This window comes from Spodoptera frugiperda, chromosome 30 (genome assembly GCF_023101765.2).
Source record: "Spodoptera frugiperda isolate SF20-4 chromosome 30, AGI-APGP_CSIRO_Sfru_2.0, whole genome shotgun sequence".
Lineage (NCBI taxonomy): Eukaryota > Metazoa > Arthropoda > Insecta > Lepidoptera > Noctuidae > Spodoptera > Spodoptera frugiperda.
Genome location: NC_064241.1, coordinates 438,461 through 456,923, shown reverse-complemented (window position 1 = coordinate 456,923; position 18,463 = coordinate 438,461). Strand labels below are relative to the sequence as shown.

The following is an 18,463-nucleotide window of genomic DNA, read 5'->3' as shown; positions in this document are numbered from 1 at the left end:
GTAGGCGCTTACGTACTATGCCTGTTTGTTTTGTGAATGAAATTGTAACGTAGCAAAAAAAACATGTTGCAGGAAATATTTAATGGTCAATAAAGACTTTACTGCTACAAATTCCGCGTACGTATATACAGAATTTAGTAAAGCTTTCGTTTGCAATAGCGATGAATATTTCTGTTAGAATACATGTTTAACTCCTAAAAGCAAATCAGTATTTGAAGGGCCAATTAAAATTGGGTGTACCATCATTTAACTATTTTGTTCTGTCTAATCGTCCAGTCTTAATCTAATCGCATATTATTTTATCATTTCAATATTACACCTTATGTCAATAGCAAATGAGATCCTAATTGAATGATTTCAAGAATGCAAATTTCAATGAGACTACTGTACAAGTACATGCCGTATCCACTTTCACTGACTACATCTGGCCCCCATCGAACTTGTCGAGATTAATGAATGCATAAACACAAACATTGACACTGTATTTAGATTGATGCCAAGTTCATTCGTTCTCGAAGGACTTATGTAATGTCGGACTACTTATGGACTTCATATGGTTGGGTGTCGCATGTAGCTCTTACATTTTTACGTGATGCAATGTCGGTGACTTATGGAGCATTGGGACTAGGATGACATACTTGCGTTAACTTTTTGATCGTGTATTTCTTCTCAAGTTTTTTGGCTAAGGCTTACAGATTCCAAAAGCAAGGTTTTGTCATCAACACCATTCAGTTTTTTATCATTTAGTTAAACTTTTTGGTAACTTTATTATTGCCTTTCTTATACCAAAAACGGGGACTATTTCGCTAATTGTATCCACTTAAACTGTCACCTGTGATGGTTTAATCTGAATTTATTTTTATTGAAATAAAGTGCACCGACGACGGTTTTGGTCGTATGGGAACATTTATACATGATGTATAAGGTCCAGAAGTAGATTATCATAAACCGTTTCTTCAAGCAACCAATCAGAGGGAGCATTAAAAAGGCCATCTGCGAGTTGTCCAGATAAATAAAAGTGGAATTATTATTAAAAAACAGATTAATGTTTGTTTTGAAATGAAAGAAATTTGGTGTCCCATTTTCGGTTGATGAGACCTCTTAAAACTTCACAACTGTGTTGAGGTCAGCAATAAAGTCACAACAGATGTAGCTGGAATCATTATTTTTATTAATCCACTCTCTTAATTAAAGGAGTTTTAAAATGCGTAAATAAAATTAACCATTAATGAAGTAGGTACGTGAAGTTATGTGATTAATTTGCTCAATGTCATGGGAGGTGTTCCCAAAATTATACAATGCCAATTAATAACGTTTTAAAGGTGTTAAAATTTAAGGTAATTTAATTGCTTACAAAATGCTAGTGGATTTACTTCCAACTGGAATTAAATGAAAGGGCTTTAAATATATGGAATGGGACCATCGAGTGACCATCGCCCATTACTGTGATGATCTTAAATTGGGAATTAAGGTTAGTAGTTTATCGTGAGGTATTTGCCATTAACCGGCCTATCTGGAAGTCATTGGAGGAGGCCTATGTTCAGCAGTGGACGTCTTGTGACTGATATGATGATGATTTGCCATTAATTGTGTATTAAAACTAAATTTCAAATTTTTACTCAATGCGTGAAACAAAATTCATTCCAAAGCTTAAACTCCTCTGGATCTGTAGTTCCCAGTAGTTCCTAGTACCCATGTCTTCGAGTGATACATTCGAAAACTTTTGTTTTGTCTGGATTAAACACTAGTCTGAGATGTTTAGATATGAGCAGTAAATCAGTTGAGTTCGTCTAGTCTAGACTCTGGAGCAATGTTGTTAGATCCTGTAAAATTAATGGCGCGTCTAATTTTTGGTTCTCTGTTCAGATTGGCAGTATTTATTGCCATTCACTTTAATGAATTTGTTTCGTCTTGTAAGTAGTTGTTGCTAGTTTAAGCTGTATTAGTTTTATCTTGTCTTTACTTGAAGTTGTTTGTTTTTATTTTTGAGTGTACGGAGATGGAAAGAAGTTTGTTGTGATTTATCTTATTAGTGTTGTTTCTTTTATAAACTGTTTAATTTGCAGAAACCTATGGCGTAATCGATTATTACTTAGTATGAAATTATGATTGTCTTTCTGTGACAATTAGCGTGCTTTTGACCAATATTATTGATTTGTATCTCATTGGTTAACCATTACGACAAAAATTTTTGAAAATTAAGAGCGATTTTTGCACAACGTGATTGATATCAACCGTAACTGCAGTAATGTGTACGATGACTATCAGACAGACAGACAGCGCTATTTCTGTCTCATGTAATAGTATGCGTGTATCTGATGCGGCCATGCTGTGTTGTAACGTTGCACGAGTCAGGTCGAGGGGAAATTTTGGGACATTTAAAGTAATGGACTTATTTGGTGTTACATTGTAAAGTAATGTTACGTTTGATGCTTCTTGAAGGAGTGGACTGTTCTGTAGTTACATGGGAAAGCCATTAAGGTGCAACGCATTACGAGGTATTGCGTTGTTCATCGTCTTGGTCTATGATAATGTTCAAAATCTACTAATTTACTACGTCTTTGACAGATTTGTGAAACTTGAGGATGTTGTTACATCATTTAGGTACTTTGTCCCATATAACCAATCTTGATTTACAGGAAATCGAATCTGATTGATAAGTTGGTAGTAAATTCTGCTGTCCGTCATCTGTGGGAAAAAGTGTGAAATAGCCAAGCTTCTTACCGGAGTGATACCATGGCCTCACGGAAAACTGGCGTGTAACAACGCTTGCCTTGTGTGAATGAGGTTACTGGAGGCTCAATTGCCCCTTTCCTATTCTTCTCAATTCCCGATTCCCCAACAACCCTTATATCTTAACCCCCAAAAGGCCGGCAATGCACTTGTAACGCCTCTAGTGTTTTGGGTGTTCATGGGCGGCGGCGATTGCTTACCATCAGGTGATCCGTTTGCTCGGTTACCGTTTAAGCCATAAAAAAGGAACTATAAATCATTAAAGTATTGAGTATCACATATACTTGCGTCTCGGTTCCACTATCTTTTATGGCCTATCCAAGGCCAATCAAACGTCAATTTCAAATTCAATAATAACTTTTACTGACAGCAAACTATGAATATTAAGAAGTTTGTATACGAGTAGTTTTTTTTGTCTGCTTGTAAGTTTCAAGGGAGTAAAACCAAGGCCACCTTATGTTTTAAATAACTTGAGGTCGAAATAGCAATTTTGTTTTAACACTGATTGTGTGCGAAATTAATTACTGCAACGTAGTTGTTTTACAGCTAGAGGTGGGTTTGACAGCATCTTTGTCTTTAACAAAACACCACGCCCACTTATTAAAAGTAGGCAAGAAGAGCATAATCAGGGTGTTTTTTCACCGGAGATGTATGTATGTAGGTAATGCTACAAAACATATTTTTATAATAACTAGTGTCGAGTCATAGAGAGACTCTTTATTATGAGCGATGTCGCGCAACCTTCTGATCCGAAACTACTAGAGCTTTTCTCCATTAATGTTCATGAGTAAACCGTGATTTTTTGTAGTAAATATAATAAAACAATTTAAGAAACATTCAAAAACTCTGAACCATTGTTTTGACCTGACGATCTCCCATCGCACGTGACTTTAGAACCGCATATAACCTTAAAAGCTAAGTTCTGATATCATCTTAAACATAATAAATGGTTGATACCCTGGCATTATGTAACTGTAACTAGTGTATTATGTCGTGGGTGGATATTTAAATCGTTATTTGACTAAACATGATTGATTACGATCTGAGCAACTGACTTAATTGCTTGTTTGTTATTTAATGCATAAAATTACATGGTATAAAATAAATGTTATGTTTTTTAATCTTCAGAGAGGAAATCATTTGAAAGGTACCTACTTCGAGATACAGCAGTTGGTATCGATATGCTTACAATTATAAATCTTTTTATGATCATAACTTAACGGAGCTACGGCTCGAAAAGCAGGAATAGGAACTGTGTGGTTTTTAGTCAGTTAGATTCTCTGAAACCTTTCCATCTCGCTTCACACCAATTTAAGTAGTATTTAAGTTAGACACTCATATTCATGAGCAGCATTCTGCAAAATAACCTCTTTATGAATAAAATTAAAAATATACAAAATGCAAGTTTGAATATATGACCTAATTCTTTTCAGTTTTCTTACTTGACTACCTATCTAATGGATTGCCTCAATAATCAGAAGTCACCAATGTACTGACCAAGCTGTACCTACTATAAATACTATGTATCCAATAAACTATAAATGTACGTAAAGCCTACAACGTTATTGTTTCGAAAACTGTAAGTGTGTCGCGATTCATCACGTCCCGAGATTAACTACACTACATTAATCACCGTGTAATTAATATGATGTTGATGATACTCGCGATACAAGTATGGACAGAAGTTCCACTCATGTTTTAAACTCGTTTGAGAATGAAAATCTACTGACATGATGATAAGGGTTCAGTAATAATTTGATTTTAATTTTAAATTAATAAAAAATAGGCACTATGACCTTTGATAATGTAAGTAATTATAAAATAAATAAAATGGATTTAGATAGAACTTAATTCAGCTATCTCTCTCGCTCTCTCTATCTATCTCTCTCTCTCTCTTTTTGACAAAAATAAAATTTAAACACTAAATAAACCTATAATGTAATGTAATGTTTCAAAATTCTTTACTAGATAAGTAACATAAGTGGGCCTTCTGAGCACGCTTTTACTTTGTAATAAGGCAGCGTGCGCTCGCGCCATTTCGTAACACCATCTTTGAATGTCAAGTTCATGCACGCTGGGTATAATATTATAATATATTTTACAACCTTTTGATGTATTATTGTTATATATTCAAGGATGATTTTCATATATCTTTATTTTGCGATAGGATCAAAGGTTTTGTTAGTTACGATTTTTTTAAATTACTTTATTTAATACTGCTACTATTTATTCTTCGTTGTATTCATTCATTTCAAATATTGCGTATGTTGTATGAAACTAACTTGGTATTAAGTATTGTATTAAGAGAATTAAGTAATTCAACCGCGAACTGTCGTCACGTCATACTTAATAAAGAATGTAACATGATTGCTTCCTTTTATTTTGTTATTAAATATTTAATTACTCACATCGACTATCGAACACGAGGTATTGGCAATTGTGTAGATACTAATTACATCTTTCACTGTTACTTCAGCTAGTCAACAACAGTTCAGTTGTTATCTGATCCACATTTCCAACAGTTTCTTATAGAGCTTTGCAACTCAACCTTGAAGAGATCAGACAATAATTTGATAGTATTTGCTAATAATGCGACATGCGAATGGACAATTAGTTTAGTTTAATGTACCAAGGACTTGGTTAAGTAATCTAATCAGCGTTATATTGCATAAAAATTGCAATGTGTTGTTCAAAATGATTAATGAAAGGAAGCCAACCATTAGATTTGGATAGATGATGGCGACTTGATAAGCAACGCCTAATGTATTTATTAGGTCTATAAGATCGAGATAACATAACTAGGATGATTGATTGAAACTTCAAAGTAATTATTGAAACAGTAGCTACGGTTCCATGATTGAGTCCTATAGTCAATTTAATTATCTAAATGTATAATTTGAAGGTGACTGACTGACTGACATAGTGATCTATCAACGCACTACCCAAACCACTAGACGGATCAGGCTGAAATTTGGCATGCAACTAGATGTTAGAACGAGACATCCACTAAGAAAGGATTTTGATTACCTTCAAGGGCATAAAATAGGGGATGAAACTTTGTCAATTTTAAATCGATCGGGACTATTATGACTTAGATACTATGAATTGGGCATCCCCTAAGAAAGGATTTTGATAAATTCCATTAATAATAATACTTCTTAACGCGAACAAAGCCTCGGGAAAAAGCTAGTTAATATATAATCTTAAAGGCCTGAGAAATTCATCGAGTTCACAAAGCATAGTAATTCCCTATTAACACCTAAGACTTGAGACAAAGAATGATTCATCAACTTTTAACTTGGTGGGTTCAACCTTTCACTCTGATTGCTTGAGTTCAACGCACTAATGTATTCTCTTTATTAGTAGATGGTAATTCGTTTTAATCACTTACAGTCTCATATCATGGCTTTTGTTTGTTTATCATGATTTATTTGCTTAGGAAATGGAGCGGAGTCGGTAGTATTACATGTTTTCCGTAGATGCCATCTGATTTGTTAGTAGTTTGTAGAAGACGTATAAATTACGATGGTTAACGACTTTTATATTATTCTGTTGGTAATTTAATTGGTTTTTTTGTGTTTCATTGTTTATTGAGGTAATTCTAGGTCTGATTAATCTATATCTATACACATAATAAAACTGTAGAAGTCTTAAATAAAAAAGAATGAAGTTTGTGTTACTAAAGGTTCGTGTTTAGTCAGTGTCTTTCACGCTAAAGCCAAAAATGTAATTAAAAAAACATTTTTTTTTTCTATTTGTCTACCAGTCCGATTACGATAAAACGTGGTATAATTATACTTGAATACCAAGGACACAACACTGGGTAGTTTTTATCTATTGAAAAAGTATATACTGTTATAATAATTAGGTCTATTACTTCAGTCATCGTAAACATTATATTTGACTCTACTATACATTTTAAATTTATATAACAGTTATGCATAACGTCTTTGGTTCGATACCCGGGTCAGACACTGGTTCCATAATAATATACCCTTGCAATGTTTAATATTCAAAAACTTACTTTGTTATTAGTTTTGTAACTAGTTTCTAACTTGGCAAGCTTTCTCAGAGTTTTCTGAACTTTTCATTCTAAACTATTTTTTTATATAGCAATCAAGTATTCATTACTTTGTTTGTTTGAACGCACTAATCAATTGGAATTACTGGTTTGATTTGAAAAAGTATTTTTGTGTTAGATAAAACATTCATCCAGGAAGCCTATATAGACTATAAAACATAACGCTACGACCAATAGAAACCGAGCAGGATTAGCTAGTAACATATAATTATGGGTAAAACAATTACCTATTATTATTTGTTTCGTAAGTAAAAAACAAAATCTATACTAATATTATAAAGCTGAAGAGTTTGTTTGATTGTTTGATTGTTTGTTTGTTTGTTTGAACGCGCTAATCTCCGGAACTACTGGTCCGATTTGAATAATTCTTTTTGTGTTGAATAGTGCGTTTATCGAGGAAGGCTATAGGCTATATAACATCACGCTGCAACTATAAGGGGCGAATTAATAACGAAAAATGTGGACAAAACGGGGAAAATTATTCATTCTTCAGGGCTTCTATTGCGTGCGCTGCGAAAACGGTTCAAGATACGAAAAATATATGTATGAAAGAATTATTCCTCTTAAAATGATCTAAAAAAAAGTCCGCGACAGTATATGTCTATCTTTTAAGGTTACCTTATTAGAACCGTTTTTATGGTAATCAAATATGGTCGAATTTAATGCATTATTTGTAAGAGTTGTAACAACGTAATAATATTAATCTTTATCCAAATAAATATGTTATTGATTAAGAGTATTTAATTGTGAACAATATTGTCTTTGACGTCATTTAATTTCAATGAACACCTTAAAAGATATTACAATTTTAAAATAACACCGACATAAAATCACCCGCGCCGCACGATGTTCAAAACATGTCGCTGCAAGGAGCAGAGGCGTGGCGTGCGAGCGACGCGGAGAGGGGGGTGTAGCTCAGCGAGGTACCATGCCGCGCCGCTCATACGCGCGGTCGGCTCCCTTCTGAACAGTTGTATGCAGCGTTATTTGTTTCTGCGATATAATATCGTCGTGTATTGATACTTTTTAAATACTATTTCATTTTGTTTTAAAGATAATATTTTGGTTCTAATAATTTCACAATTATTAACACTTTTTTAGTTTTAATGTAGATAATAATTAATTATAAGTAGGTGTCATAGCTTTCTTTATAGTATTGTTTGTTTTAAGGATAGTATTTTGTTTCTAATAATTTTGCAATTGGTTCTAATAATTTCACAATTATTAACACTTTTTTTAGTTTTGATGTAGATAATAATTAATTATAAGTAGGTGTCATAGCTTTCTTTATAGTATTGATTGTTTTAATGATAGAATTTTGTTTCTAATAATTTAGCAATAATTAACATTTTTTTTTGTTGTATATAATACCCGTAAATTGGTGTTATCTACATAAATATTCTTATTAGGTAAGGTTTTAGTTTAAGCATACAGTTATAGTTATAAGTACGGTTATTCTTTTGACATAGGTTTTAGTTTAAGCATACAGTTATAGTTATACGGTTATTCTTTTGACATATTATATTTTATTAGATTTTCATAAGTACAAAATACAGGTAAAAATAATTAGGGTAATTATTTACTTTACTTTTGTTTTTTTTTTCTTGATTACGAGTTACGGTTTGGTTAAGTTTTCATTCCTACGTTCTTTTTTCGTCACTATAATGCCTAGAAAAAGATCTCAGCTTTCTCGGCAGACTGCTAATGCAAAGCGGCTGCGAGTTTCGCGCAGCAATGAAACAGAGGACGAAAATATGCTTAGGTTGGCTACTCAACGGGCAATCAGTGAACAAAACCGTGCTAATGAATCGATCATAGAACGTTCGCTATTTCTAACGGATCCAGATGATTAAGTGAATTAATCCTTTTCGATACAGGAAGCCCAAAATCGGTTAGTGATTTATCGCAAATCTCATAAATTTTATCTTCAATTAAGATTAGTCCATCATTGTATATATCATCATTATATGCTAATGTCATATCCTGATTCTCTAAAAACTAAATGTCTGAAATAATAACATAAAATGACTATAATTTAAAAAGCTGAGGAGGTTGTTTCCAAAAATAAATATTATGCCCAAAACAACTACTCCACGCGGACGAAGTCGCGGGCACAGCTAGTTCAGAATTAAAACAAAACTTTATTCAAAACAAAACAGTGGAAAAAATTAACAAATTAATGATGAAGAGTGACTAGAGGGAGGGACTTCACAACTGGCACAGTTTCGTGGACAGTGGAACTGTGGTGAGTCACTGCGGAGTCACCAGTCTTGAGGGTCACGAGGGGTGAGGAGTGGTAGACCACGGGATGAGCCACGGAGACCACGGGAGCATGGACCACAGGAGCGTGGACCACAGCAGTACCACCATGGTTCACAACCTGGTTGCTCTTAGTGACAGTAGTCTTCGGAACATGGTAGACCTCATGGACTGGCATCACACTGATGGAGTGCACTGGATGGACGTAAGTTCCACCGTGACTGACCACCTGGTTGGACTTGGTGATGGTAGTCTTGGCGTGAACGACGGGGATGGTGTGGATGGTCTCAATTGGGTGCAGGACGTGGGTGCTTCCATGGTTGACGACTTGGCTGCTCTGCGTGAAGGTGGACTTGCTCGGTATGGTGTGGACGACGTGGGCTTCCTCAGCTAAGAGGTAGGCTGGAGCGGCGGCTCCGCAGGCCAGGATAGCGCTGATGATGATCTGTGGAAATGATAAAAGTTTATGGGTTAATGCAACGAAAATGTTGTAATCACGATCTTCATTTTTGTACTCCAGCAATATCCATCGTATTTTTTATTTAAATCACAAACGCATTATTCACATCGTCCTCATTGCACTCAACACAATTAATCACTCCCAAACACTTTCTCTCGACACTTACAATAGTGTGCATTGTCGAAGTCTCAGGTGCAACTGATGGTAGTCCTCTAAAGAACCACCCTTTTATACCGAACCGAATATAATTATTGATTGGCCCAGATTGCGACAATTATTCATGTACTCGTACTTGAATTTTTGGTCTTATTTCGCGAATAAAAAGGAGGGATGTTGCGAAAGAGTCGGTTCGTGTTCAGATCTGTCAGTTTGTGATTAGCAAATTAATTAGTGTAGTTGTTATTTGAAGAGTTGTCGGTCCATTAAGTAGTAGATACTAGTGAGATAAGCTTGTATGGTGACTTGGGGCACGGTGTCATGTACAGAGCTCATTGATGTCGCCGAAACAAGAAATGTGTACACTTAGTAATTGATTAATTACTTGCGCTAATAAATCTGTTTTATTGCTTTTTTTGTTAATTCACACCTTGGTAATAATTCAAGTTCGATGATAAAAAATATCTGTGAGCTCGGCGTCTTTCTACAAACTTCACTCTACCCCTTTTAGTGGTATATTATGAGGTTTGGATACAAATGATCATCATCAACGTCTCCAGGTGACAGAGGCACCCTCGTCAAACCTGTCCGGAGGGCATTAGCAACATATCGTCATAGAACCTTTGAAGTGTTCGGCTACTGAATATCAGTGGTTATTAAAATCGATTTGCTAATCGAGATTGTATGAAGATTATACTTTGTCAATTATGCGCTAATCGATATTAAGTTTTCGCTATTTTATTTTTTGTCAAAATTAAATATTATGGTCATAGTTTAAATATAAATTCCTGTCTGATTTCAAATTCCCAGACAAAAGTTTTTGATATCGACATTCTTTGAATGAATGCCTTTTGCTCTAATACCTGGACAGGTCATTGAACTTAACCCATATTTTCTTTCACGAGTAATTAAATCCATTTGTTTTCCATAAAATAGTCTTTACCAAATGTAGAAAGAATTAATGAAAGAAAAACAAAGTCATATTTTAGTACTCTGCGTGACGTCACTAAGTGGTTCCCTGTAGACATAGAAACACCAGGAAATCATAGGTCGCTAGTAATTAATTGTTCTGTAAACAAAGAATGTAGGATAATGTACTGTTACACATGGGTAATACATCCACATCGATCTATACAAACCAGTTTATCATGGTCTCACTTTGTATGATCTTTCCTCGCATTCAAGGGTCAATTTATACTGGTTTATCGTAGCTTGATGTGTATACAAGGGCTATATTTCCATAGGTATGTCCATTTTCATCGTTTAACTAGAGCCGACTAAGGAAATAAGCCAATACGGACCCATTTCCGACTCGGAGAGATGGAACTTTCTAGACAGACTTTACTATAGTCCTAGGCAATAATTTATGTACGGTACTATTTGTTTTCTTGTGTTGTGGCATTTATAAGTACTTATTGTAAGTAATATGTTAGTTAAATAGGTATTTCTTTTATTTTGGTAGTACAACTCACATCGTGATATTTGTCAAATCATCTTTCATTTTTATTATAAGTTGTTTCATGAAATGCGGTGGGACTGAGAGCCCTGAGAATTAAGTGTGGAGTAAAATTGAGTGATCGAGTGTAAGATGTATGAGTGAAAAATAGTATTAATAGAGAAACGTATGGCTTGAAAGGTGATGTGGACATTTAGAAAGGATTGATGAAAGCAGATTTACGAAAGAAGTATAATATATATATTAATATATTATGAATGGGACTGTCGATAGGAGGCGCTCTAGAAGGACATATAGAGACCAGATTAGCTATGCATTAAAAATTAACAAAATTGAAAGTAATCTTAACCGACGAACATGCATGAAAAGGCTAATAACTGTTGTTGAAGCGAAGAAGGTCTGTAAGATTCGTAGTAATTAGCGTTCCATTGTTTCTGCCTACCGCCATGGGAGTCAGGCGTGAAATTACGTATGTGTGTTATTTCATAAAACTTAGATTAAGAAAATAATATAACACATGTAGTCATTATATCCTATTACAGATACTAAGTACTAAAAATATCTATAAACTCCATCACAGCATATTTTGTAATCACTTTTTACCCAACGTGGACAATGTTTCGTGCACAACTCTTGCTTACTATATTTGTAAAGTCATAGTTTGCAATACAAAGTCAGATGCTACTGATAAGTGTAGACCTTTATAAGGAAACCGTTACAACAATGGCTCCGTAGGTCGCTGACCTTCGCCTGATTGCACTATTCAAGTATAAAGATACGATACAATGTTCATAGTCAAATGGTTTGTTGTTTATGCAATATTTTGTAGGGCTTGGGGGTCATTTTATTGAAATATATCGTTAGGTCAATCTGAACAGGTCCGCTCATACTGTTGTGGTTCTTTCCTCTAAAGACCACTACAGAATCAACTTGCACGGTTCTCTCACATTATCCTATATTTCATTGTCTGGACTTTAAAAGAGACTATGACCTCTGAGTTTGTTTCGGCATTTCTTCTCAGAGTAGTCGGATAGGAAATGCCGGCCTCATCTAGCTATTTGAAATATTGACGTGTAAAAGTGTTATTTTATAAAGTATTTACAGAAATAAATATCATTTATCATTTATCATTAGGTATAAAAATTGTAGAACTTATACCATCAATAGGTTCATCGCACTATTGAAAATTAACAACCCTTAAATTCCTCCTAATTCCTAATTCCTCAAAAAGCCGGCAATGCACCTGTAACGTCTCTGGTGTTTCGGGTGTCCATTTGCGGCGGCTATTGCTTACCATCAGGTGATCCGGCTGATCGCTTGCCGGCTTATACCTGTCGTCACCTCAGGAATTAGGTAATTGGTATTCCCACCTTTTATTATATGTATTGGTTAACCAATATGATACCTGCTGTCAATAACTACATAATTGGCGATTACTCAAATCAATAGTTAAAAAAATAAGCGATCAAGCCATTGTCAATAACCATTTGCCTATTTGTCCAATGAACTGCGAATACACGTAACGACGGATCTACGAAATTAAGTGCACCTTCGTGAATGATTATACAATGTGATAGGGTTGAGACTTCTAACCCGTTAAGGCTGAGTTCTACATCTAATTTTATGGACAAAAGTCCCCGGGTCGAAGGGGTCGAATCCCCTCCCCCTAAAAGTTATGGCTATTTTAATATTTTCTTTACTTTTTTTGATATCAAAGGTTGTATGCGTCGTAGAAACAAAAAAAAAACGACAAACGGTAGCTAATAACCTTGGCTAACTAATTCATTACTTTTTTCATATGTTTGATAATGTTTTGATGAGAAAAAAAATTATTTGTGAATTATTTTTACCGAAAAAATCACTATTTTTCAATATTTTCAATTAGGGTTTCAACACCTCATATTATTTTTTTTGTAGATAAAATTAGATGTAGTACTCAGCCTTAACGGGTTAGAAGTCCCAAGCCTATCACATTGTAGAATCATAAGGTCCTATAAGCACGTAGATTATACAGGAAATTGTACTTTACTCTATAAACAGAAGATTTAATTTCCATTGGAAGACGAGAGATACTTATGAGTAATTTTGTTGAGTAATTTACAATACCTATCTGAAGAAATGATCGAAATAATAATATGTATTTCTTAATTCAAAGCCTACTTTATTTATAAGCACATAAATCATTACTTTTTCTTAAAACTGCATTCTGAACTTTGGCTTTATGGTGGCAATAAGAATTTTAATACTCATAAATTGGGTTTTGTTGTTTAATTAAAAGCATATTGAGAGTAAAGGTCTACAAAATGATTTAATGGTTAAATAAAGTATTGATTGGGCTTGCATAATGGCGGAGTGTTCGGAGGGCGATGTTATCTGAGGAGATAGACCTCCCGCATAGAGCGCTGCAATCAACTCTTCGGGAGATAGCGGCGGTATCTTGTAGTTGATAGATAGTTGATTAAAGCTATCAATGTGGGTCCATTGCTCTTATATTGGCAGGATTACAATGCCACAGAATATTATGCGTAAGTTTGTTTATGAATGAGCTCTTTACTCAACCAATATTTTTGGAGTTTTGGGGGTATTATGACAACCGACTCGCAAATAGACTACTTCTCATTTTGATTTCTTCTCATTTTAGTTATGTTTAGACTACAAATAATGAAATGAAGCTATTTTATTTAGCACTGATACTGAATAATTCCATAAATACTTCTACAAAATTACCTCATAACTCCTTTACTTCTTTCTGTTCACCTGCTTACTATGGTATTGTATATTACCGATATATGACATTAAAATCTATCAATTAATAATAATACTATCAGCTGTGCCTTATTTCCAAGGCAACAAGATCTAAATTCGATAAACTTTATAACAAGATAAAGTGGCATATTCACAGCCCATTCATAATAATTATGAGACATTAAAACCGTATAATCAATTCGACACCCACTTGTCTGATAACATTAAAATATTTTTTAAGATTAAAGATAGTACCTGTATGAAGTAATGAGAAATTTAAAAATAATTTACCATGGCGCTTCTCGTCTGCAAAGGTACCAATTGTACCATATGACAAAGCTTATTAATGGATTTTCGACTCTATTTCAAACATTTAAAGTTGAATTTCTATTAAACATATTTAACAATTTGGGTGAGCTTTAAGTGCTGGTGTCGCACCAACTGATGGACTGGTTACCAATGTCGCCATACACCATAAAATGTAGAATAAAAACGTTTAAAAAGTTATGGGTTCCTCGACACAGAGGCGTAAAACGAAAATATTGCATATTAAAACGTTATTACCCCTACTGGTTGAGATCTAAGAATGTAAAAATAGCTCTTTGTAATTTTGGAACACATGTGAAAATATGATTCTTATAGAGAACACTCAAATATAATATTCCTGGCTATTATTCGCATTGTAAAGATGTCTAGTCTACTTCATAAAAAGGTGACGATAAAAAGCGTTCTATGGTCTTATTATGGTGTCTACGAATAAATTCGCGTGACCAGTCATGTAGCCTCCTTCAATAGTTATAATTTATTCATGGGCTCATGTAATACACATTGGCGTCATTATTAAACTAGTAGCAACAACATAATCATATAGCTTGTTTACCGAACTCAATCAAAGGAAAGTATATCAATCCTGTCAAAATTACTTCATTATATTGCTGCTCAGAAAGAAATGAGTTCAAAAATATAAATCTTATGTCATTGTAATAAGGGTTATACCATTCACTATTTACCTGTACGGCTTAGATTGTATTCCGTGCACTATAATTATGTAATTTTATCATTTTATGTCAATGTCGTGACGGCAGCCATATTTGTAATGGCGCCAATTTTGACAGATCGAACGCGCCAAAAATGCAGTTTTTAAGCGATAAGCAGTGATGGTAAATTAACAGTTTAAGTATAATTATATTGATTTACGTATATAAATACGTGAGCAATTAATAATATTAACATAATGGGGAAAATATTTCGTAAACGTCCATGTCAGCTTAATGTCCAATGATGTTGACTTAAGCCTCCGAATTACGTGCAGCAATTTAAGTAATTGATAAAGTTGACCTCCAAATTACAGAAATAATGTAACATGTCATATGTTTAAAGTGTCACATCAATTTTGAAAACTCCACTCAACCTTACTCACATTTTTTCGCATTATTGTAACCTATTGTAGAATACTAGTATACTGAAATATACGGGCAGTAGGACAGTGTTCTAAATAAATCCACAGTGAGTTAGTCTGTCGAATCAGACACTAGTGTACGTAGACATTGGTCCCTCGTTACTAATGAGCTAACTAATCAGTGATCAGTTGTCGCTCACTAATTGTCGCTACATGTACTACGTTTAATCTAGCATTCGATTACAAATTAGGATTAACAAGTTTACTGCGAAACGGCTAGGCAAATCTCAGTATTTTAAAAGTATCTAATCCACTTTATTTCTTATTTTTATGCCTAGAAATTTGCAATAAAGGTAAAATTAAATCATTTACTCCAATTAAACTATAAACTTTTGAAATGTCAACAAATAAAGAAATAATAATCTGTTCGTTCTGTCTTTCAGTGAAGCTAGGTGCTCGTCCCAAAGTGTAGCTTCGAATGGAAGGCTATATATATCCCTAGTACTTTGGTTATTGTTATTTTATCACACGTGATTTTTAAATAAATCATAATTAATTATTATCATAAACACATGTCAGTCTGTACCCACAAAAGCAAACCCGAATGATTGATTTATCTCCTGCATCGACCACCATGAAAACGTTAAAGACATTTATTTAATCACCCATTTACTTAAAACAATTACGTGACATCCATCACTACAATGGCCGTATAAATAAAAGTAAACTGAGGTCTGTCAATAAAGGTTATTACTGAGTAACATAGTGTTGTTAGGTAAAGTTAAGCAATGTAGTCCCGGAGCCTGTGTCCTACTAATTTACACCATCGTACATCCGAGATTTATTGGCCACTGTCGCATGACGCTTGCTCAATGTTTATGCAAAATTCAACCGTGTTGTCGGTAAATTATTATAGCGGTTAAGTGTGGGAGGTTACTGAGATTATCATAATTTAATAAATATCATACTTTAAGAGCTTTTATGTCGTCAATGTATTTTGCAGGGAAAATGGTTTTGTTTATTATATAACATTGATAAAGTTTGCCAATTCGAAATACGCTACATTCTACAATATCTAAACTGTTAGTTATATGTTCGAGAGTGCGCCGGAAAACTTAATTGAACTTCAGTCTTGTCTCTAAGAGTAACAAACTAAGACAATGGGCATGAAAACTTTTTCAGACGGTCATTGACTTGGTCAACTTAGTTTTCTACGCATTGTAGATTTTGATGGTTCTAATAATATATCTGAACAATAATTATTATTGTTCCTGTATATCATGTAATTTACGCAATAGCTACTATATAAAAATGCAATGTTGAATCCCTAGTTCTTTAATGATATAAATTACGGTATTCGTACGATTCAAGATGTCACATACAAATCTACATATCAGGTAAGATGACGAAATTATAAATTTCTCTCATACATTCGTTAAAAGGCCACTTCGGAGAAGAATAACCCGAATCGAGGATCCCAAATGTCAATGAGAGGATTACAATGCGTATACGCAGTCCATTATTCATTATTATCAGTGTTGCAAGTGAGAATATTTGGGGAAATTGTTGGATACTTGCACAATTTATCGAACCGAATAAGTGGATGTGTGGGTTAATATATCAGGATTCGACACTTATATTGAGATGCGAAAATGTAAATAAATTATAATGACACGTTCACTGCTGTCGATTGCGATTTTATCCTGCATATATATGTTAATGTTCTTTTTATTGTTGGCGAAATTGTTTTTAATAATGGGGTAATTTTGTCACAAGCTATTGTGGGAGAAACGACCATGGATTGAAAAACATGACGATTATAAATGATATCGTTATGACACGTGTGATTTGAATTAAAATCACATCTAAAAACCACATTGTAAATCTTTACTAAGTGTACGTAACCAATCAAATCAATAACTACTATTTATATAGCAATCGTTTTGCATACGATAATTTGCACTATAACCCATTACCATTTATTATATTTATTTTGTTCTAATAACTGTCACCTACATATCATGATATAATTACATACCTCAAACCTCGAGATTCTCACTGTAGAGTTATTGATTTTGAATTCTATGAATAAGTTTTTAAAGTGCAAAATGAAACTGGATTATTATGTTCGAATGCCCAAGGGCAACAGCTGTCAAAGAAAGCTTGTTAATACTTGATTTGATTGAGATGCAGTTATGTGATTTTGTCGTTCAAATTTGAGCAAGTATGAAGCTCTGTAATTATTTTTTGCACATATCATATTTTATCAACACGTTTATTTTTAGTAGGCTCACGCCTACCCATAGGATTTTGTAAGTTTAATTGAACACTGGCCTATTGTAAACTGTTGCTATACATCGGTTTCGTAATCTAAATTTTCATAATACATTGCCCAACTTAGAATTGAAGCCTTTTGCGCACACAGATTGATTTAACGATCATACAAACAACGAACCGGTGATTTTATTTCACAAAAAATCTAGATCTAGTTCCCAATTGCTCCCCTAAGCTCTAAATATAGAACCGAAATTTTATTGAAATGGATTAAAAAAGAACTTGATCTTACCCCTTTTCAAATTGTAACTGTAATTAAATTCAGATGACTATCGAGTTACTAGAATGTTTATTGAAGAAGAAGTTATTTTAATCTTATTACAAGCACTTTGTTAACAGAGGAATATTTTTAGAAACGGAAAAAATGCTCGTTTTGCAATCAAAACTGAAATGTCGTGAATGGTAGGAGTTATTTTTAGCCCAACTTTTGGAGTGGATGCTACGAGATTTATATCAAAAGAATACGATCCTTGTTCGTCTTTTTTCGAGATGGAACTTCGCTGTTTGCCTTTGTCGAAATTTCATTCATAGAAAGTTTCTTTTACGTGTTTATTTCTGTCCTCTCTTTAATTGAATTATATTTTGTTAGGGGAATAAATGGTATGTTTAATGTGTACAAGATTAATAGTTTATCTTTTAGATTAGTCTAGAAAAACACGTGTTTCGTCTATAGATCGAGTATTATTGTATGTTCAAATATGGATATAAAAAGGCTTAACTAGGACAGACAACTCAATAATATCGGGAGCTTTAGTTCGATCAGTTATAGGTACAATCAGTCGCCGTTATTGGGCGTGAAATTAAACAGACTGTAGTTACTGAAATTTAGATCGATATTAA

The 18,463-nt window shown here is 33.9% G+C and overlaps 2 protein-coding genes across 2 annotated transcripts in view; one reads left to right on the top strand and one right to left on the bottom strand.

Annotated features, from left to right (window-relative positions):
- LOC118269799 (neuropeptide SIFamide receptor) overlaps window positions 1–18,463 on the top strand; it is a 138,789-nt gene that overhangs the window by 111,100 nt on the left and 9,226 nt on the right. The gene's annotated exons all lie outside the window — the stretch shown is intronic.
- Window positions 8,936–9,791, bottom strand: LOC126912824 (uncharacterized). Its single transcript, XM_050706968.1, has 2 exons — window positions 9,700–9,791; window positions 8,936–9,518 (listed from the first exon to the last, which is right to left on the bottom strand). The coding sequence occupies exons 1-2, from the start codon at window positions 9,709–9,711 to the stop codon at window positions 8,991–8,993; spliced, it is 540 nt and encodes a 179-aa protein (XP_050562925.1). The 5' UTR covers window positions 9,712–9,791; the 3' UTR covers window positions 8,936–8,990.